The sequence below is a fragment of the Aplysia californica genome, unplaced genomic scaffold, assembly GCF_000002075.1.
Source record: "Aplysia californica isolate F4 #8 unplaced genomic scaffold, AplCal3.0 scaffold00565, whole genome shotgun sequence".
NCBI lineage: Eukaryota > Metazoa > Mollusca > Gastropoda > Aplysiida > Aplysiidae > Aplysia > Aplysia californica.
Window position 1 is genome coordinate 65,271 of NW_004797835.1, and position 23,018 is coordinate 88,288.

At 40.3% G+C, this 23,018-nt stretch overlaps 2 protein-coding genes across 2 annotated transcripts in view; one reads left to right on the forward strand and one right to left on the reverse strand.

The window, feature by feature from the left end:
- LOC101864013 (vacuolar protein sorting-associated protein 41 homolog) overlaps nt 1-21,283 on the reverse strand; it is a gene marked incomplete at its 3' end in the record, with an annotated part of 77,580 nt that extends 56,297 nt beyond the window's left edge. Inside the window, 3 exon segments of the mRNA XM_005106946.3 lie at nt 10,148-10,243; nt 12,800-12,874; nt 21,082-21,283. Of these exon segments, the coding sequence (XP_005107003.3) occupies nt 10,148-10,243; nt 12,800-12,874; nt 21,082-21,123 (213 nt within the window).
- LOC118478439 lies at nt 12,945-15,006 on the forward strand. Its single transcript, XM_035972047.1, has one exon. The coding sequence runs from the start codon at nt 13,120-13,122 to the stop codon at nt 14,428-14,430; it is 1,311 nt and encodes a 436-aa protein (XP_035827940.1). The 5' UTR covers nt 12,945-13,119; the 3' UTR covers nt 14,431-15,006.
- Nucleotides 21,284-23,018: the final 1,735 nt, after the last annotated feature.

Consider the following 23,018-nt stretch of genomic DNA (forward strand, 5'->3'; position numbering starts at 1 on the left):
GCTCATATTACCTTAGCAGTTGCGAGCGCCGTAAAACCTTATACTACTACTACTAGATCTAGACTCTTATTTTTATACCGCGCGAAGCGACGAAGACCAAAAGCTGTTTTTAGATCCAGACATCAGCTGAAAAATGCGTGCTTACAGCGCAGCTGCGATGACTTTTGACCCCTGCTCGATCTAGATTTCCTGGTCGAGAAAAATTTTTTCGGTCAATTTCATCGGTTAACCGAACAATTTTGCATTTAACCGATCATTACTCGACCAAGATTTTTCGCTTACTCGCACACCACTAGTTGTCAGCCCTCCCCCCTCCTCCGCCCCAACCACCCGCCCCACTTTCTCGCGCAATAATGTACGAGTGGTCCGGTATTCTTCGATCCCCGCTTGTATTTTCTTTTCTTTTTTTTTTTTCTCAACAAGTGACAGCACAGCGACGAGTCAGAGTATTTATTACATTTTATCAGACAACTGCTGGCAAACTACTCGGTGGTAACGAAAGCGAAAGTAGATCTTGATTTTCCCGATCGACCCTCGGTGTCGCATACGCTTCCGCCTGCCGCCATAGTTGCCTTTTCGCGTGAAAGTGAAACGTACTCTCCAGACGGGGAAAAGATGAACGAATATAATATCACGATCGCGACCGGTAAAAATGAACTTACTGACCACATCGGACTTGGTTTTCAAATATTCCAGTTCTGCGAAACAGATACTATTTTGACAAAAGATGGGACTTGAGATAATTTGGTTTACTCGCCCAAGCTGGATCTCGTAGTTTTCGCATTCCAGGATGCGTATTTTTTCATGAAAAGTCGTATTCGCGTATTTTCGGCCAAAAATCGTACTAAAATACGTAAAATCGTACTGGTTGGCATCTCTGTAAACATAATGTTTGCACCGTTACACCACACACTAACCAACTATCTTGAGTTTTTTAAACAAATGTAAATTTGCCCAGTATACCACCAGTGAATTGGCCACCAAAGGTACACACTACACATATCGCACAATACCCATTTGGTGGCTGCTTGATGATGTGAAGCTAAACAACACAAAATCTGACACAATTCTTTGTAACACCGACAGTCCTCATGGGTGTGTTTTGTCACCAGTTTTGTATACTATATACCAACGATCATAGAAGTATATATAAAACAACACGCTTTAAAATTAAGTTTGCAGATGACTCCGCTATTATTGGATTAATAAACCATGATGAAAAAGAGTATTTCGAAGAAATATGTAGATTTTTTAAATGGTGCAACTCAAATTTTCTAAAAGTGAACCTCTCAAAAACAAAGGAAATGATTTTTGATTTTAGAAGAGAAAAACCAACAATCCCACCACTCGTAATAGAACAAGAAACTATTGAAATCACGGATTCATACAAATATCTTGGCCTTACAATAGACAACAAATTTACATGGCAAAACCACGTAAACAATATCGTTAAAAAAGTAAATCAGAGGCTGTACTTTCTGAGGAAACTAAAGTCTTTCAATCTGAATCCATCCATCCTTCAGATTTTCTACACCACCACAATAGAAACTTTGATAAATTTTGGAATCACTTGCTATGGTAGCAATCTGGGAAGGCAGCACATTATAAAACTAAATAAGTTGATAAAAAAGGCATCAAGAACAATTGGTAGAGACCTAAGTAACTTTGAATATCTGCACAAGACAAACGTTCTAAAAAAGGCGGAAATAATGCTTAGTGACCATAGCCACCAACTGACATAGGAATTTCAACTATCGACCCGCAGTAAACGATACATTTCCAAAAAAGCAAGAACAGACAGATATAGAAATTCATTCGTACCAACTGCAGTGAGGTTACTGAACACACAGTGCTACAAAAGAGAGAGAGAGAGAGAGAGAGAGAGAGAGAGAGAGAGAGAGAGAGAGAAAGAGAGAGAGAGAGGGAGAGAGAGAGAGAGAATGAATGTGTTACGAAGCGGGTTGTCCCAGCCCGTGAGACATGTATTTACTTGGCATAATGTCCTGTCTTGTTGTAGTAGTAGTAGTAGTATAAGGTTTTACGGCGCTCGCAACTGCTAAGGTCATATGAGCGCGCGAAACACAAGTTGTTCACCTCTGCGAAAGTTCACTTCACGACTGGTAACTAATTTACTTTAAAATGCTAAAAAGTTAAAATATTCAAATTCGGTGTAAATACATTTGTGATCTAAAACAACTTTTAAGTAACAATAAAAATTTTTAATAATATCAGATTCACTTTACAACTCGCCATAAAGGCCAATGGCCTTTATAAAATTTAAAATTCTGCTGGGAACAACGACGGAGAAAATATCCTGCAATTTCTTGCATTTATAATATTTTCTTCGGATCTCTCCAAAGTCTAGACATTCTGTTAAAATGTGTCTAATGGTAAAATCTGTGTCGCATCCGACACAGAACGGCTTCTCTTCTCCCTGTAGGAGGTATTTGTGGGTTAGGGCCGTGTGTCCGATGCGCAATCGAGTAAAAATGACTTCGTCTCTTCTGGAGAGATCCGAAGGATTTCGCTGTTCTAGTCTGGGTTTAATTTCATATAATTTATTATTTTTCTGGTTTTCCCAGTGGCTCTCCCACAGACTGGAGGTGTACTTTTTGACTTTATTTCTAAAGTCAGTCTGTGGGAGAGTGTTTGTCGTTGATCCCAGCAGAAGGGATGAAGCTTTCTTCGCCAGGTCGTCTACCTGCTCGTTTCCTCGGATGCCCACATGGCTGGGTATCCATGCGAACATGATGTTTTTTCCTGTTTCGGATAGTGTATGGATTTTCTGTTGTAGCCTAACTATTTTTGGGTGTAGGAGTGTGTAGTTTGTGAGTGAGGTGATGCAAGACAGAGAGTCAGAAAGGATAAGGAAAGATTTGTTAGGAGAATTTTCTACAGAGTCCAGTGCCATGTCAATGGCAGTGGCCTCCGCAGTGAAAATGGAGGCTTCAGGATGGAGTCTCCTCTGGTGTGTATTGTTGGGAGATAGGGCTGCGGCGCCCACTTCATTGTCTTTTTTGGAGCCATCCGTGAAGATGAGCTCCGCACCGGGGTATTTATCTATTAGTTTTTTGTATTCTGCTTGAAATGTTTTGGTGTTTGTGCTTTCTTTGTTGTGTGTGGTCAGCTGTAAATCTACTTTTGCCTTGGTGAGGTGCCACGGAGGGAGGTCGGGGAAAAGAATTTGTTGGATGTCTTGTTTGGAAAAGTGTAAGTTTTTGAGGTCCTCAAGGATTCTGAGGCCGAAAGGTTTGATGAGTTTTTCGTTGTTTTGGAATCTGTTTCTGGTTTCTGGATTTGTTTGAAAAATGCTGTTGTGCGCTGGATTTTCCGGTGTTGAGCTCTGTTTAACTGCGTATTGTAGTGAGAGTTGTGTGCGTCTGAGTGAGAGTGGTGGAATGTTGGCCTCGGCCTGTAGGCTCTCCACCGGAGAAGTGCGGAAAGCCCCCAGAGCGAGGCGGAGTCCTTGGTTCTGTATTGGATCTAGTATTTTTAAGACGTGTGGTTTTGCCGATCCGTAGACTTGACAGCCGTAGTCAAGCCTGGACCGGACAAGGGAGATGTACAAGTCTTGTTGTGCGTTTGCGTGAGTGCACTTTTAAGTCTAACTTTTGTAACGTCTACTGCCATTGTTAACGACCAAGACAAATTTCTCCCTGCGAGATGAATAAAGATTGTCATTGTCATTGTCATCTATTTCCCACAAACATTCCTGCAAGTTTCGGCTTATTTTTTAGCATTTGTCATCATTTGCACTGATTATGAAAATGCTATTATTTTTGGCCTTTGGTCAATATGAGAAAAATGGAATTCAAAGGAACTGAGCCACCTCGGACTGCCAGCAAAGTATCTGGCGTCTCCCAACGACCAACAGGCTGGCGAGTGCCAGTGAGGCTATTTTTTTTTATTACATATCGCTGCTGGAGTGATAAAACCTCATAACCCTCAATTTTTTCTAAAATCGTTTTTTTGGCTTAATGTCTTCTCCCAGTCCTTCTTCACATTCTGTCAAAAGCACTATGTTAAATTATAAAGAGAAAGTATGAAAAAAACTTACTAAAAAGACCTCATATGTTTGCCCCGCATGATATCCTGGCATGATGAAACCTCGCAACCCTCACCTGGTGCACTGATCTGCTTTTGCGTGGTTTCATCACTCCCGGTTTGAGAGAGTGACGTGCTTATACGAGGTTCTGGATATGAATTGACTTAATGGAAGCGCTCATAATTGACCTTTTCTGGTGCATTTTATATGCCTGACTTAATAAAGAAATGTTTCATTCATTCATTCATTCATTCATTCTTTTATTCATCCATTTTATTTTAGTCAGTTCAGAAATTCAAATATGATCATAAGTGAAGGAGTTACATTATGTAAATCTATTTGAAATCCTGTCATAGGGATGACTAACGCATTGGTAAGCAAGATGTTCTCATAAAGCACAAACGTTGTTAACACTTAATTTAAAGCAACAGTTACACCTTGAAAAGACAGATGATAATAGTCCTTACTAAGAATAAGTGACAAGTCTATGCACTCTCCAGATGTCACCTGGACATTTTGTTTACCAAAGAGAGGGTAAGGTTTCACCCCTTCTCAAACTATGAATCCGCTGATTAGTCGAATCCTTCAGTTGTGGTTGAGACCAAATAGTGCTGAACTTATCCATGTTCTTCTTGACCCTGAAGTCTATAGAGGACACTGTGACAAATTTGTGCATCAACAATACAAGTGATATGGACATTTACGCATCTGTTTTGAATATCTCCTCCATCTGTGCTCGCATCACCTAGATCTTTACATCATCCAAGTGCTGGTTTGGAAACCACTGAGCAGACCCCGTTCCATGAATTGACTCCAGCTACCTTGTCACAGTCCTTTCCAGGGATGTGCCTTATATGTGGGGGCAAGGAAGTATCAGCATCATCCCAGACTGAGTCTGCAACAACACCAGTGTCGCCTGGAATCACGTCCCAAACCATATTGACGTTTCCCCAGGCAGCTGTAAGTCAGCTGCTGAATTATTACCTGCGGAGTTACAGCAACACGATCTGCAAACTACATTCCTAGGTCCATCTCACCTTCAGGCACCTTAGGCACCTTTCTTGGAGCCTGATCCAAAAACACAGCTCATTTGGGATGCCACAGAGGAAAAGAAAGGATTTTCAGGAGTGGCGACAAAGAAGTGAAGGCCATCCGTGGATCTGGTCAGGAATACCATAATGATTCAATGAAAAGCCCAGCTACGTCACTGAAACCAAACTGTGATTGCAAGAGCTGAGCTTTGAAATGTAAAGGGCAAATGGCTCTGGAGGAAGACCGACACATTAATTTTGATTCAGTGTGGTCCTCTCATGGGATGAAAAAAAATGTCTCTTTATTGGACTAGTGGACATAGACCAACCTCAGAGGAGGTATTCAGAAACTAACCAGAAAGGGCATACCTTCAAATTCACATTTAAAATGGTCATAAGGTGCCAGTGTATAAAAAAATGTTCCTGCATTCAACTGGGTTGAGTGAAAGATTTGTAAGAAACATTTAGAACCAATTATCAAAGAAACTCAGATATCTACAAAATGTATGCACAATTCTGCCAAGACCACGGGAGGCAGACTCTCAACAGACACCCCCCCCCCCCCAATCAATGAAACAATCAGGCAGAATAGCCTGTCTTGTTCATGCCAAAGAAAGATATGTGAGACCTATGCATTATCCCTGAAGGTGGCAACGTGCGGAGGATTTTTGGAATGCTCACATTCTAGAAAAGGGGCAGCGCGCAAGGAAATGGAACGAGACAAATCTGAAGCCATCAAATATCTCGCCAGTGATGAACCTAAAATGGCGCATGTTTTCTATGGATCTTCAGCTTGTGCTCCTTACACTTACACCCAAACTGAATGCATCAGCTTTATATTACAAAACAAAGCGTGCCGTTCATAACTTTACGATATTTGAAGCTCCAACACATCAGATTACTTGTTACGTGTGGCATAAAGCAGAAGGGGGAATTAGTCAATAAGTTTGCTTCATGTCTACTGATTTTCCTGAAGGAAAAGCTGCACTTCCAGAAAACCATCATCGAGAGCGACCGCTGTGGTTACCAATACAGAAATGCCAAACTAGCCAATGTTTCTCTCAGCCTGTTTGCAACAACACATGGTAGCGCAATTGAAAAGAAATGGTTGATCAAAGGACACACAAATATAAGTTGACTGTGCACTCAACTATTGAAAGATCAGTTCGAAAAGCACGAATCGAGGTCGCCCTGAGCTACCTCCATTTCTTCAGGATGGCCAGAGAAAAACCAGACATTATTCTAAGTGAGGAAGCCACAAGTCTATCAGACCAGGCAGAAAAACGGGTCATCCTGTTGTCACCGACATCAGGTGTTTGAAGTACATCCCAGACATGAACATCCAGTTCAAGCTGCTTTTAAGTAATGAATGGGTTTACGTTCCGAAGGCAAAACACAGAAACATGAGGTCCATCCTGCTACACCACTGAACACAGAACGTCTTAAAATCCAGCACTCCCAAGTACAATCACCTGTAGGAGCATGAATCTGTTATTTCCAATGTACGTCATCACTTTATGACATTTTACGCCGTTATCATTAATGGCTATTCATAATGGGGGGTTTTTTCAGTCCCAGACATCGTACTGATCTTTTTGGTGGGGTTTTGTCTGCACATACGTTATGTATTTTCATAATTAACACAATTAGTATTCATGACCCACAACCTATTATTTGATTGACATCTTCCATTCGTTTTTCAAAGCAGTGTGTGTGTGTGTGTGTGTGTGTGTGTGTGTGTGTGTGTGTGTGTGTGTGTGTGGTGTGTGTGGTGTGTGTGTGTGTGTGTGTGTGTGTGTGTGTGTGTGTGTGTGTGTGTGTGTGTGTGTGTGTGTGTGTGTGTGTTCTTAATAAATTTAGTAATGGACTGACGCAGTAAAACTTTGAAAATCATGTCTATATTTTTATCTACATCTATTTCTTACCATTGTGAAAGCCATCTGCAGTGTAACCAGAGATCATATTGCAGAGATATACTATTCATTTGTGCTTTTTTGTAAAATGAAAGTAACCAGATCTAATCCTGGAAAATTATATTGAAACAGAATGCACAAATCGCTGATTCGTTTGAGGTTTCAAACCCAAATTCTGCAGATAACACACATTTATTTGACTTCAGACTCAGTTGGCCGGGAATCTAACTCTAAACTAATTGGTCTTGAAGAAACATCTTCATCACTTTGTGGCGTTCCAAACTACAAATGCATACTGCAACCAAATGAGCTGCGAGAAAACTCGCAACCCTCAAACTCTGTCCTGATGAAACCTCGCAACCCTCCCGCCGGCTGATTACGAGGTTTCATCATGACAAAATGTTGTAATGAAACCTCGCATCGCACAGCATAACCATTTAAACAATAGAAAAGTTATTTTTTTGCTCTAAGTTTCAAAGGTGTTTTCATTTATCTGTACCAACTTTGGTTCATATAGATCTTTTTGTTCACGAATAAATAGGTTTTTTGTCTCTCCTGTAAAATTTTCCTTTCTGGGGTTGCGAGGTTTCATCACTCCACCAGCGATATATAGCCTAGCTTCTGATATTAGCTTATTTTAATTTGATTTTAATTTTACATGAAGTTAACATGAGTTGTGCATATGTAATTAGTCGCTACATGCTTTGCTTTTTTTCCTCCTGCACACGGCAATTACACAAGACAGATCTAAATGAGGCAAGACTGGCAGCAGTTTGTGTCTAGCCTCTTGTCTCTACCAGTTTTTTGGTAAGTGTTTTACTGCGCTCTCAACTGCATAAGGCCATATGAGCGTGCGGGACACATTAAACATTTTGAGTTGATAGAAAATTTTGAATTTTGCTCAGGTGGTGGCCGAAGCCTTCTCTTATCAATTTTGGATCTTCAACATATGCAATTTGCACACGCGAACCCCAAAATTTTTCGGCCTTATCCGAGAAAGCTAGGAGTTAGATCTTACCTACCATAAGATCGGGGGAGTGGCTGAAATACAGTAGTAAGAAGGAGCCAAGGAGTAGCAGCAGAAAGACTACAGAAAGAGTCAAGAGCCCAGAGTAGGGGGCAAAGGAGGTGAAGGGGTGGGGGCAGAAAGTGGAACCAAAAGCAGATGATAGAACATTGTTAGAGAGCAAGAAAGGAGGTAAAAGGAGAACATTTTAGATAGAGAAGAAAATGTTCCGGCACTCTCCGAATTCAAACCCAGGACCTATTGAATGAGAGGCAAATTAAGATGGCAATCAGTACAATCAGTTTATCCCTTTATACCACCCCTAGCCCTGCTGAACCGTCAACTGTATGCTCATCCCAAGTAGGCGGTATAATGGGGTTGAACTGCGTAAAACAAAACAAAAAACTAAATTAAAGAAAACTTTCAAAGCTATACACCTTAAACAAAAACAATACAACAATTTTAATATCAAATCTATAAAATCAGAATTGTCTCAGGGGGCTCTCATGGTCTAGAGGTATGTTTTTCACCTCTCATTCAATAGGTCCCGGATTCAAAACCTGACAGTGACGGAAAATGTTCTCTAAAAAAAATGTTGTCCCCTTTGACCTTTCACCTCCTTTCCTGCTCTCTTATCATGTTCTGTCTTCACTCTCTGCCTCCCCTCCCCCCCTTTTTGCCACCCTCCTGTAAATCCCTGTCTCTATTCTGCTGCCTTGCTACTGCTACTCCTTGGCTCCTTCTTACGGCTGTCTTTCAGCCCGGAGCTTATCGGAACGGCGTAAATACGTAACGACATAATTTTTGTTATCGGAACGGCGCATACGTTTTCTTTGATCATGATAATCTAATACAAGTAGGTTCAATTTCAGACATGAAATCGACCAAATACTTAGTGTACATGTTTCTCTGCTTGCGAGTCACGAGTCCCACACTTTACCAGTACTTACTGACTGTGTGTCTCGTGTTGAGTACAAGTGTCTGTAAAGTCACGTGAATCCACAACTATTTGTGAACTGCTTGCTTACAACTGGTGTGGTTGTTATGATGTGCGCATGCCTTCTAAAGGCTCATTTATGTATGTGTGTGTGTGTGGTTTTAATGTTTAATATTTAAGGAAAATAGGACACTGTGGAGTCGCGCGACCCTGTTATGTTTTCACTACACACTGTCTAGGCACTATATAAAACAAGTTATGTGTTGAAGTCATTCCCTGTCTAACCATGGAGAAGTACACCACGCGAAAAGGCAAAACGGGCATCCCTCAAGATGAAAATGACAACGAACAGAAAACATAAAGCTGACAGGGACTTTGAAAAAAAAAAAGATTCGAGTTAATAACCCACTACAAAAAGTTTTCTCCATAAAATTGCCTACAAAATGCTGCCAATTTTAAACTTATGAATGATTTTTAATCAGATTTTTAACAAACTTTTTATATACAAGCACCCATAAAAATCATTCTAATGCGGCCTTTGACAGTCCCAAGCCTGTATGCAAAACGCAGAGGGGAATGGTTTTTTCCTTCGTATTTCCCCATCTTCATGCTTCAAACAAATTAAAAGATATTCTCAAGCCTGCATGACAAACATAATGCAATGATTTATCTGTAATAATCGATTTTATCTTTTCCAATCCTAAAGTAATGCAATGCTGTCGGCAATACATACACCGTTCCAATATACCTTCCCTTTTGTTCTAGGGACAATAAAATTGAAAAATACGTCGTTCCGATATACTGCCCTTTCAGCCACACTCCTGATCTTAGGGTAGGTAAGATCTAACACCTAGCCTTCTCGGATGAGGCAAAAGAAATCTTGGAGATCCCATGCGTAAGTTGCGCACCGTAAAGACCCCTTGGTGGTTCTAAAATCAATAAGAGTATGCTTTGGCCACTACCTGGGCAAAATTCAAAACTAATTCCTATTAAATTGAAAATGTTTAACGTGTCGCGGGCACTCATATGACCTTATGCAGTTGCGAGCACCATAAAACACTTACAAAACAAAAAACTTGTCTCCCAAATACATTCAGCAGTGTGCACTTCAGTACATGCTGAGTACATGTATATTTACTATACTGTTCAAAATGAGAAGCAGAGTTCTATTCAAGCTAAAATTAACTTACAGCTATAGCAACAATCTGAGAATACCTTTGGATGTACAGCTATGCAACTGGCAGCATCCTTGCTGAGAATTGAAGATAAGTCATTGGCAATACGTTCATATTTCAACTTCGGTTCAACTTCCTGAAAAAACATAAACGACATCAAAAGCGATAAGTGGTAATATAATGAAACACGCAACAGAAAACCTGAGAACCAAATCAGACTGTGATAAAGAAGTTCTTCTACACTTGCATCATGACCTAGTCACAGGCAAACCAAAAAATCCATACTTACTAGAAACACTTCTTTGTAGACTACATGAAAGAGGAGTTTATAAGAGTCGTTCATTTACTAATTAGTAATAATAACATTGTTTGAACCGATACTAATTATTATCAAATGATTATTGTGCTATCAGAATTTCATTACCAATAATTGAGCATAGACAACACTATTGTTTTTCGTTTTCATAAAAGAGTTTTATGGCATTTGTACCACAATAAGTGCCGAAGATTAGAGATGTTACAAGGGAGTCATCATCATCCAGTGCCAGATCTGCGACAGACATCGGCGATCATGGTTCTCCATTCATTCCTTTGCTCAGATGCTCTCAAAAAAGCTACTTTCCCTGTTACCCATTTGTTTAGGTTCCCTAGGTAAACGTTGTAACAAACACAAAAAAGAAGGAGGAGAGATAAGGACGATAGAATCTTGATAGGAAAGAAGAAGCAAACCACACCAGAGTACCCTCCAACCTCCAACATTTTTTATATTATAGACAAAAGAAATATAAGTACATTTTATAAAAATAAAAACATACAGAAACAACAATGAAAATAAAACCTAGACAAAATTGAGTTTCTTTTATGTAACCCCCAAAAAAGTCACCTACCAATTGATGTCGATCAGATTTGAACTGAAAATGAAAAGCTGTATTTTAACTCTGAAAGTGAAAGTGTATTTCAACTCATTGTCAGTGGACCATCAGGTCAATTATTTATGTACTATCTCATTTTGTGAGTTGCGCAGAATTGGGTATTTGTCCAGTGTTTTTGAATGAATGCTCATTTTAAGCTCTCATGTCATCTTTTATGTTCCCACTTATTGATTACTGCAAGCATCTGCAGAGAAAATAGAATATAAATATGGTAAAGTCATCTTGCCTGACCTTAAATTCCATTGAATCTGAGTTTTCGTTACAGCAATATGAGCAACAACTTTGTTAGCAATGTAAGGCCCACCATACGACAACTTTTGTATCTAAAGACCAGCGCACAATTCATTGTTCATTAGCTGGGGGAGGGAGGAATATGACTACCGTGCGTCTGTATCCCTGCTGACATTCCAAGTCAGAAACGCTTGTGCCTGCGCCCCCCTCATCATCCCCAGACACATGCACTAACAGATATATGTGCTCGCTGCCTCAACCAACCCCAGCACATGGTAAGACACATAATGTCTTATGTGCATGTCAACAGCCCATGTTTTGTTATGAAAGAAGGCGATTGATGGGTTGCATGAGATTACACAATAGGCCTAGGCTAGGCTAAGAGTGTAATGTAACACAGTGCAAGTGTGGTCTTTTGGAATAGAATAGATAAGATTCGTTGGGGGGGGGGGGGGGGGGGAGCTGCTGTTCATCCTGCAAGTGACTTTTGTTTTATATATTGATTCAAATGAATAGAACAAGAATTAAAAAAAGAAAGAGAATCCATCCCTTTTTTAAAAATTGAATCCAAGTTTCACTGTGCTGGCCAACCTACCTAACACCACTCTTCACGAATTGCCGCTAGGCTTGTAGAGTAAAAAAGAAAAGGGAACATATTACTATCGTGTTAAGAATAAGAATATTGCAACAACCCCATTTCAGCTAGAACATTGTATAAAAAAAGCAACATTATGCAACATATGTGTCAATAACAAAGCTCCCTCCTATCTTAGCAATCTCATACAGATTTATTTATCATGTTTCATCAAGACCACTGAGGAGATCAGGCGATCAGCATCTTTTAAGAGTTTCCAGAAGAGGAGGTAAAAAAAAAATGAGCTGAAAGATCCTTCACCCATCTTGCTCAATCAGTTTGGAGAACTCTATTCTGCAACCCCTGATACACACAACATCAGAGTCTATAAATTTAAGACATACATGTATTTAAAGAAACATTTAATTAAATCATTTCTAACCCAGTGGTTTCATTTTCAGTACAATATTATGTAGACGAATTTTGTATCCATACTATGTATACAAGTATTTTTATGTTAACTTGGCTTGCATCTTTTCTGTGTATTTTTGTTAACTTAAGTGAATATTTAAAAAGTTTTTGTATGGCTCACTCATACTGATGTATCATAATGATAATATAACATGCATGCGTGTGTAACAAGAGGGGAGGTGTGCATGTGTACGTGTGTGTCAATGTGTGTGTGTGTGTGTGTGTGTGTGTGTGTGTGTGTGTGTGTGTGTGAGTGTGAGTGTATGTGTGTGTATGTGTGTGTTTTGCATGCATGAATAAGGGAGGGATGTGTGTGTGCGTATGTCATTTCTTTATGTATATATATATGAGCAATTTTGGTCCTAGTTATTATTTTGTATCTTGATTTACATAAAGCGCCTTGAGGTGTGTGTTCATGGGAATAAGCACTATAAAAATCATGCCTTTCATGATTAATATCAATTATCACAATATATCATCTTACCTCTTCAGTATTATCTGAATCATCATCATCCTCCTCTTCCTCTTCAGAGTCTTCCTCCTCCACTTGAGTTTTTTCCTAAGATTATATGACCAAAATATGAAGAGACAAAATACAAAAGATTCTAACCAAATATTCAAGATTAACATCTCTCCGGCATGAACCCACCATTACTGAAACAGCTCTATGCATTTTTTCGCCATTTCTCAAGATTATGAATTGTGTTTTCTAGGAATTTAATATCATGTGAGGGCCCTTGATTTGCTTCATCTAGTGGTGTAAAAATAGTACATATAAAGACAAGATCTAGTCTAATATTAGCCATGGAACTTGTAATTCTTACCCTGGCCCTATTGAACTATTTTGGCCATGTTTACAGTTTTGTAGTGAACTCTAGATCATACCACCATGTTCGGGTTTTCCCTGTGTTACACCCTTGCGCACTGAATCAAACAGGGAAAACAACTAAGTACACAAAAGATCAGCTGTTAAACGTAAACAATCCAAGTCTGAGTGTACCATCAAATGTGCTTACTAGTTTGGCCCAGTTAGGAGTTAGAAACAGCTGTGTTTGTCAATCAAAGGTAGTAAAGAGTGACAAGAGGGGTACGAGAGGTGGGACAAGGAAACAGAGAAAAATTATGGTGTGTCAGGGGATTCCTCGTGACACTGTTTCTAAGAATAGAACTACGACTACTGTGAACAAGAAAAACCTAATACAGATAGACACTCGTAATGTATTTCAACATAACTGTCCCAACTTAAGAATTGGCTGTATTAACACCCAGTCGTGCTGCAACAAAACAAACATTGTAAGAGACGTAATTGAAGAAATGAACATCGACTTGTTGTGCATCACAGAAACTTGGCTTCGAACAGAAGGCGATGAATCTATCATAGCCGACCTTCTACCACCCGGCTTTGAACTTAAATCTTTTTCACGCGGATCACGTGGTGGCGGAATTGCTTTTATTCATCGGCGAGGTTTACCAGTAAAGTTCATCTGCGGTGGTCCATCGTATCGCACATTTCAATCAGCCACTGCTTTCATCAGATCAGAGCAACTTACCTTCCGTGTGACATGTATCTATCGACCGCCACCTAACAAGAAAAATAAATTTACAAGTAAAGAATTCTTCATAGAATTCCAAGATCTACTCTTTCAACTAGAGCAAGCTGCCTCCCCCTTTTACATCATAGGGGATTTCAACTTTCACTTTGATGTTCCATCTGTTCCAGACACCAAACGCCTTGTTTCAATTCTTGATGATCATAATCTACAGCAGCTAATCAAAGAGCCGACACATCGTAGTGGTCACATTTTGGACCTGCTAATTACCAACACTGCTGACCAACATGTTCTTAAACATCAGGTTTTAGATAAGGCTATCTCTGACCATTCTCTTCTGATAGCTAACATTAACATCTCCAAACCAAAACACGTAAGAAGAAGCATACTTTCAAGGAACACGAGAACAATAGACACACAGGCACTTCGGGACGACGTAAGCAAAACACTGACAAGTCTATCCTCCCTAGATGCAGACACATTTCATGACACTCTCAAAGCGGCAATCGACCAACATGCGCCAATGGTAAAAAGAAACATTTCTTCGAGACCCTTTTCTCCTTGATTTTCACTTGAAATCAAAGAGGCCAAGAAACATCGACGTCAGGCAGAACGCAGGTGGAGGAAATCAAAACTTCAAGTTCACAGAGACATCTTTATTAACCACCGAGACAAAGTCAACTCAATCATCGAAAATAACAAGAAAAGATACTATCTACATGAATTACAAGATGTTAAATCACCCAAACAACTCGTTCAGACTACCAATGCTATTCTGGGAAAAGAAACAATATCTCCTCTCCCCTCTGCAACATCAGATGACGAACTTTGTAGTTTATTTGTGACTTTTTTCAATGACAAAATTAATACCATACGCTCTTCTCTCGACCTAGAGCCAAATGGAAATTTGGAATTTTCAGAATTTACTGGACAAATATTAGATTCTTTTAGTCCAGTTACAAGTAGTGATATTTTAAATTGTATTAATGGGTCAACCATAAAAACATGCGACCTTGACCCAATGCCTGCTCATGTATTCAAAACCTGTATTGATATTGTCCTACCTCACATTACTCAGATAGTGAATATGTCACTTGCCACTGGCACAGTACCTAATACTTTCAAACAAGCTATTGTAAAACCTTTATTGAAAAAACCCGGGCTTGATAAAAATGAATTTAAAAACTATCGACCAGTTTCGAATTTGCAATTTGTCTCAAAAATTCTAGAGAAGATTGTTTTAAGTCAAGTTTTGTCTCACATGAGAAAAAATGGTCTTGAGGAAATTTACCAATCTGCCTATAAAACTCATCATAGTACCGAAACTGCGCTTTTAAAAGTAACGTCTGATTTATTGGATTCCATTGATAGCAAAAACATCTGTCTTTTAACTCTTTTGGATCTGTCCGCAGCTTTTGACACAATTGACCATGCTATTCTACTCACAAGACTTGAGCGCTCATTTGGCTTATCGGGTACTGTGCTTTCATGGTTTAAGTCATATTTACTAGAAAGAGTTCAGTCAGTGCAAATTAAAAATAGCTTTTCAAAGCAGGTCAGGCTCGATTATGGAGTTCCACAGGGGTCCGTTCTTGGACCAGTGCTCTTTACACTATATACACAGCCCTTAGCAAGCATTTTACAAAATCATGGATTGAATTATCATATTTATGCCGATGATTCCCAAATGTATGTTAATGGCACCATTCAAGATCTACCAAACATGATTTCCATCACTAAACAATGTTTTTATGAAATCAAAAAGTGGATGACAGTAAACAAATTGAAACTAAACGAAGAAAAGACAGACATCATTCTTATAAAAAATCCACGATTAAATAAAGATCTGGAAAGTGTCAACTTTGATTTATATGGGCATATGACATCTAGTAAAGAAGTTGTCAGGAATCTCGGTGTATATATTGACCACCACTTATCAATGGGCTCGTTTGTAGGATCTCTGTCCAAATCCCTTTATTTTCAGCTGAGAAGGATAGGCCTAGTTCGAAAGTACTTAAGCGAAGAGACCACAAAAACACTGGTAACATCTCTTATCCTATCTAGATTAGACTATTGTAACTCACTCCTAGCAGGTCTGAACAACAAATATTTGAATCGTTTACAAGTAATTCAAAACAATGCCGCTAGACTGATAACAAGATCTAAAAAACGAGACCATGTCACTCCATTATTAAAAGAACTGCATTGGCTCCCTGTAAAAGAACGAATAATATTTAAAATCTGCGTCATGTGTTTCAAATGTGTAAATAAAACTGCTCCTTTTTATCTGCAAGAACTTATCAGTATATATAAACCAGGGAGAAACCTAAGATCATCGAACGATAACACCCTACTTGTGACACCTGTAAAATCATACAAATCATATGGAGAGAGATCTTTCTCATATCTTGGTCCATTTATGTGGAACAGATTACCCATGAAACTAAGACAAATAAGAACACTTGATAGCTTCAAAAGACATCTTAAACATTTTCTGTTCCTACAGGCCTATCCTTCATAAGCTTTTAACGTTAGCTTTCATTATATTTGTTCTTTTCCTATGTCTGGATGAAAATAGTCTCTGTGTGTGTGTGTGTGTGTGTGTGTGTGTGTGTGTGTGTGTGTGTGTGTGTGTGTGTATGTGTGTGTGTGTGTGTGCATTAATGTATATTGCGTGAGAAGAAAGGAAGTAGTAAGAAAGGTTTTTGAAAAATGGGTATTCCAATGTAAAGCGCATTGAGCTACTTTTTTTGGAAATGCGCTCTATAAATGTTATATATTATTATTATTATTATTATTACTATGCATTGAATTAAACTCAACATAATCCTATTGCTGGCTGTCTTCTTGCCTATAAAAAGTCTTGAATCTGACACGGTGACACCTCCTAATAATATTACAATCACATTTAATTGCAGAGCTATCTTTCCATGGGTCTTAGCCAAAGGTCTCTGGATTGGCAGCATTAAATATCAGAAAGTCATCAACATATAAAAAAATTATAAAGAGCTGTCTCTATTTTATTTCGGAGGGCCTTTGTTTTCTTGAGTAAAGAGAAGCATGTCGACACAATAATGGTCATTTAGTGCTGAGAAAAAGGAAGACAGACAGACAGAAACAAAAGAGCAAAAGTAAAGAAGTAGGATCTACCAGTGGCACCCTCCAAACACCCACTTGGAAGGTCTGAATGATGGAATTCAATTTTATTTCAAAGAGGACAGGGGAAAGGATGCTTCCCTGGGGAACATCATCCTCCTGTTGGTGAGAACCTGATAAGGAAGATCATCAAACACGAGCCTGGGAAGGAACAGATCTTTGAAAATATCCTATGCAAAGGCAGAGAGGTGACGGCATAGACTGTCAGTGTGCAGGTCTCGAAGGAAATCGTACTTCCACGCTGTGTCAAAAGCTTTTTCTACGTCGAAAAAGTTAGCTATCATAATGCATCTATCCTAAGGACTTTTAACTTTATGGGGTGGATTCTCAATCCAACAGACTCTGATAGGCGTTTAAAATTGTTGTCTTTGCTTGCATCTGTTCCTGAGTGTGCGACAGAAGCACCAAGTCATCTGCAGAGTCCAGATCGTCCAGCTGTGTCCACTGTATACCATTTGTTGCCAGATTGAACAGGCCACCTTTTCCGATTGGTTGGTAGGCGCATGACTGCTGACCTAGAATCAGTGTATACATGGATGCATACACTGTTCGGAAGGCTGCCTGCTGTTTGTAGTGCCACAAGCATGTCAAGCACTGTGTCGAGAGCTACAAGCTGGAACAATACCGGCCCGCAGGTACACGCTGGTCGAGTTCAGTATCACCGGTCTTGATCAGTATTCCACTTCCTCCATACTCAGTACCGTGCTCAGCTGAACCGTCAGTCCAGACTTCTACATCGGGCAGGGGAGCGAACGAATTGTAGCCTCTGCTGCTGCTTCCCTGACAGCTGGTTCATTAGCACGCTTGCAGTCGACGACAAGATCTGTGCTAAAAGTCACGTTGTATGATGCAGCCTTCCACGGTTGTGTGGGGGGTAAAACAACCAGCTCCTCACGTGGATACGTATCCAGTTCAGTTTCGGCTACGAGGTTCTGAGCATGCTTTCTCCAGTTCGACTTGCCTGTCCGTGTGGGCACTGATTTTGTTGAGGAGGCTTTGCGTTGGTTCGTTGCAGGCAGACGCATGGACTTCTCGAATGAGATGGCAGTCAAGGCATCAGCTCTATGCCTTAGTGGTAAAATGTCTGCTTCGATGAGAAGGCTATCCGCACGAGTATCCTTTGAGCAGCCTGTGATGATTCTTGCTGCTTCATTCTGCTTTCTTTCCAGTTTCTGCAGGTTGGAGGGTTCGGCAAGAGGCATGTAGGCAGGGGCACAAAAGTTGATAGCTGACCGACAAGTAGCATAATATATAGTTTTATGCATTCCCTTGAGGCACCTCAGGTGGTGCCTGAAAGGGCTTTCAATGGACGAAGTCTGCTTGACAGTTTTAGCTCAAGGTTTTGGATGTGGGCGTTGGAGGATAGAGTACGATCAAGTGTGACCCCAAGTAAGGTGGGGTTGGAGTTGAAGGTGATGGGGAGCCTTTGAGTGAGAGTGCTGGTTTTCGCTTGGCCTCCTGGGTGCTGGTGGTGAAGAGGGTGCACTCTGTTTTCTGCACACCCTCTGTCAACGCTCTGAATGTTCCATCCACTTACAGTGGATTCCAGGCCACGCTGGACTGGCTGGGAACGAGGAAGTTGACAGCATCGCCAAAGAAGCAACAGCGCTTACCCAGATTGACACGCCAATCGATTTCTCGACGTCTAAAGCCGTCATCCACCGATCGACTCGCGCAAAGTTTGCCCAGCCGCCGTCATACCAGCTTGAGGCCTCGCTCAGACAACAGGACGCCGGCTTCTCTCCCAAATGAGAACTGGTGGAAAATCGCCCAAGCTGAGATCATATCTCCACAAAATTGCGCCAGCGGACAACCCAGATCCGTCCTGTTGAGCCTGCAAGGAGGAGGACGAAACTATGGACCATGTGTTCCTGAGATGTCCCGCCAGCTATCGTGCTAGAACCGGTCTGCTGGGACATTTCAGTAACCCACTTTCAGCACTTTTCAAGGACCCCCGAGCGAGTGTTGAGTTCCTGCGTGCTGTCGGCATCGCTGACCGTTTATGAAGCCACAGCGCCAGAAAAGAGAGAGAGAGAGACTGTATACCATTTCAGTGTCCTCTGGTGGTTTCCTTCATCAGCCAGTCGACTGCCAAGATAAAGAGAAAAGGTGATAGTAAACATCCCTGTCTCACACCAGTTTTGATGTCAAAGCTGTCAGAGAGCTGGCCATCAGGCATAACCCTGCAACTTGTCCCTTCGTACGTGCTCCCGTCTATACTGCTAGGTCTATACTGTCAAAGGCCTTCTTATAGTCAAGAAAGTTGACGATCAGCTGGGACTACTCCAGGAACTGTACCATTATAATGCAATCAGGTCCGTGGTTGACCGATTTTTCAGAAAACCCGCCTGTTCATCCCGTAGTATTGGATCCGTTGCAAACTTGATTCTCTCCAGAATGATTCTGTTGAAGACCTTTACCAGGTATTGAGAGAAGAGTAATTCCACGGTAGTTGCTGCAGTTGCACAAGGTGTCCTTCTTTCCAATCTTTTGTGAACTTGCTCTCATTCCAGATCCTGGTAAACAATGGGAGAAGGAGGTCTGCCGCCACATTGAGATCTGTTTTTAGGGCCTCAGGTGGAATCGGATCAGGACCAGCCGCTTTACCGGCTTGTTCATCTTCTTCATCTAATGATTCATGGAATCCCAATACAAGAGACCTGTTTTTCGAAAATGGCCGAAAAATGATTTGATGTCGACGTCAAATACAGAGACATTCGGTTGTCTAGGCATGCCTTTTGCAAACTGTGTAGGAGTGTAGGCTGCAGCAAAAATGGCAGGAGTTCTGCGGAGGGCTGGCACTTACCGTGACAAGGTCCACTGAGCAAACTATACAAGAGTTAGGGTTAAGGGTTACGGTTTGTATACCCCGCTCAAAATACCCCCTCTTTCATGTCTTGTTGGTCGGCCGGCCCTCTGCGGAACAACTTCCGCGAAAATTTCCCCTTGTGGAGGTTTGCCTGTCAGCGTGTTTTGCGGATCGAAGCCTGCGTTTAGAAGAAGTGACCGTGCGTTTGAACATCTAAATTATATATATAGAGTAAAAAACCCATCATATGATGGTAGCCAACATTTGGAAAGAGTTCCACAGAGGGCCGGCCAACAATCAATACGCAAAAGAGGGGATATTTTGAGAGGGGTATAGCCTAACCCTAAACTCCTAAACCCTAACTCTTGTAGATTGCTCAGTGGACCTTGTCACGGTAAGTGCCGGCTCTCTGCAGAACTCCTCCCTTGCGTTTGAGCGAAGCGTGCTTTTGTATGGCATGCATTTAGGTTAGGCAGTGACTACTGAACTGTACTAGATCTAAGATCTAGTATTACTGGGCACTGGGCTAGCCTTATTTTTACCTGGACAGAGGAAAGGGTATTTTTTTACTTTCCCTCCCGTCTCACACTCAGCTACCAGTTGTCTATTTTCTACTAAATATTGATGCACAGAACACGAATATCAACTTCATTTCCGTTGCAAATTAATAGTTTTTGAAATATTTGATTGTTTTTAAGCGAAATAGACGTGCTTTGGACCAATCGGGGGGTTCCAGGGGGGCCTGAATGCCCCCCTGTTTTAAACCATAATTTGATATTTTACAGTTAGATTTGAAATTGTCTTGAAAATAATTGATTTGCGACGGTTTTAGTGGCTTTATGTGTGATCTGCAGCAAACAGTACTGCGGTTTGACCCCTGAAACAGTGCATCTGTGTGCGGGAGTGAAAGTAAAAATTTACTGAGGAAAGCCAAGGCAACAGAAACTAATGTAGATATCTAGTCGCAGTTGTCGGTGGAGACAACCAACTGATCATTGATGATTTACTTTTATAAAACCAAAAAAGTAAAAGTAAAGTAGATCTACAAATAGAAAGACTTAGATCTAGATCTAGATAGATCTAGATAGTCTAGATATCTAGATCTAAGTCTACTTGTGATCTAAAATACCAGAGTCCCACACTCACACAGTATATAATCAAAGATTCTCTTTTACTTTTAGTTTTAGTCTAATAAGTACTTACTATAAATGATAGATCAAGAGACTGTTACTTCATTTAAATTTAATATACCTCACGAACGGCTTGAGTTTCAGAGGCTTTCGAGTCTGCCATATTTGTTACGGTAAACTTCCAAGTTAGGGTCAGATGGAGTGGAAGGAGGTAGACTGATGGATGGCCCGATCATCCGATGGCTGTCTGTGGTGATGTGAGTGAGTCAGTGAGTGTGACTCTAATAATCTGTGCTGTGAGTGAGAATAGGGTAGGCCCAGGCTACGATCCTTGTTTTTAAAGGGAGATCACATGATCCCCAGAAACGTACTAATTATAGATTTCTAAACAAGAATCCAGCAGGGAGGATTTTAGATTGATAAAAGAAGAGTGCTATAATTAGAGAACTGGAGATGAATAATCAATCATGAATTCTTCAGACATAAAAGACTATTCCTCGGTTCGAAAAAAATTCAAACTCTGAAAACAATAAGATACTGCTTTGAATCATAAAGCCTGTGTTTGGCTGATTTGCGTTTTGTACAAAAGGGGGAGGGGACAAGAAACTCCAAGCCTCGTTTTCGAAGTGTCTCCGTGTGCAACTTGTGTACATGTTGGTTTTCCAGATAAAGCGGAAACGTGAAGTGGTGTGAAGAAACAGCGCAGCTCTATTATAAAAATTATTACTTTGCAAATATGAAAACAAATAATGTATAAGGAGCGTTTTTAAAAAACAGAACTACAAATAAAGGCTATTTAAATCCAAAAATAGCTTCAATTTTTGTCGAACAATGTAATTTATCTAAATTTGATATTTTTTAGCTAGACTTTTCTAGTAAATCTGGAGAATCACTTCCCTGTGTCGTCGTTCGAGCGTTGCACAGGTAGGAGGGACAATCTAATATTTATTTATGACGATTTATAATTAACATAATTTATTAATTTCTTAGTTGGCTCTATGGGGAAAGCCCCTTTTAGTCAATAAGTGAAATGCAAAGATGTATTAGACCAAATTGGGTTGTGGTCAATGCAAAACTCATCTCTGGAATTGGTCACGTCGATAGCCTGATTTTGATTTTTGAGGAATTTCATGCAGTCATCCTATTTCCGGCTGAAATGAGAAACTCCTGTTCAGCTGATTTTCAGCAATTATCATAATTTATAGATCTATTATCTATACTAGATCTAGATGTAGATCTAGAACAGAAGTACCTCTTCTACCTTTTTTTAAGTAATCATGATCTAAATTACTTGTGTTTAGGGCTGCTCTTTGATATAAAGTAGCTTGGTTTGTGGTTGAGTAGGCCTAGCCTGAGATATCTGGCTGGTCGGCGGAGCAGTTCTAGATCTAGATATCTAGATATCTAGATCTATTGACGAGAGCTGGATGCGCTCATCAGCCTCTGGTCGCTCGTAAATTATTACTCAGATAGCGCTTACCTGGAACTGGAAGTGCCGTGTGCTCAAAACCTACTCACGCACACAGGTTCTGAGCGCATTTAACTAGATCTAGACAACTTTTTGGCCAAGTAAAGGATCGTACGTATTAAATAAGAAAGGGATTAGACTATTCTAGGCTACTGTTTTTGAAAAGGTCAGTGAGGGCTCCTGACCTTTGCCTGTCTAAATCTAGATCTCTAGATATGATTCTAGACTGAGATCTAGATCTACATCTACACCTATATCTAGAGAGATCTAGATATTTTAGATATCTAGATCTAGATCTAGATCTAGATATCTAGTAGAGGATCTAAATTCTAGAGCTAGATCTATATAGATCTAAATCTCTAGATTAGTACCTGTTATATAGATCTAGATTCTAGACTAGATCTAGATTCTAGATTAGATTTTATTTATTGGTAATATTTATTTTGAGAAAGAAAAAAACGGCGCTTTTTCGGTAGGCTAGTTCCCGCCCCGCAATTGTATTCGCCGGTTTTGGCCCCAAGGGTAGGGGGGGTTCAGGGGGCTTGCTCCCCTGACCAAATAAAAAATATGGTGGGGGTTTCAGGGGGGGG

Coding starts and splice junctions, on each gene's coding strand:
- LOC118478439 (XM_035972047.1), top strand. CDS start 13,120: ATGGAACTTGTAATTCTTACCCTGGCCCTATTGAACTATTTTGGCCAT.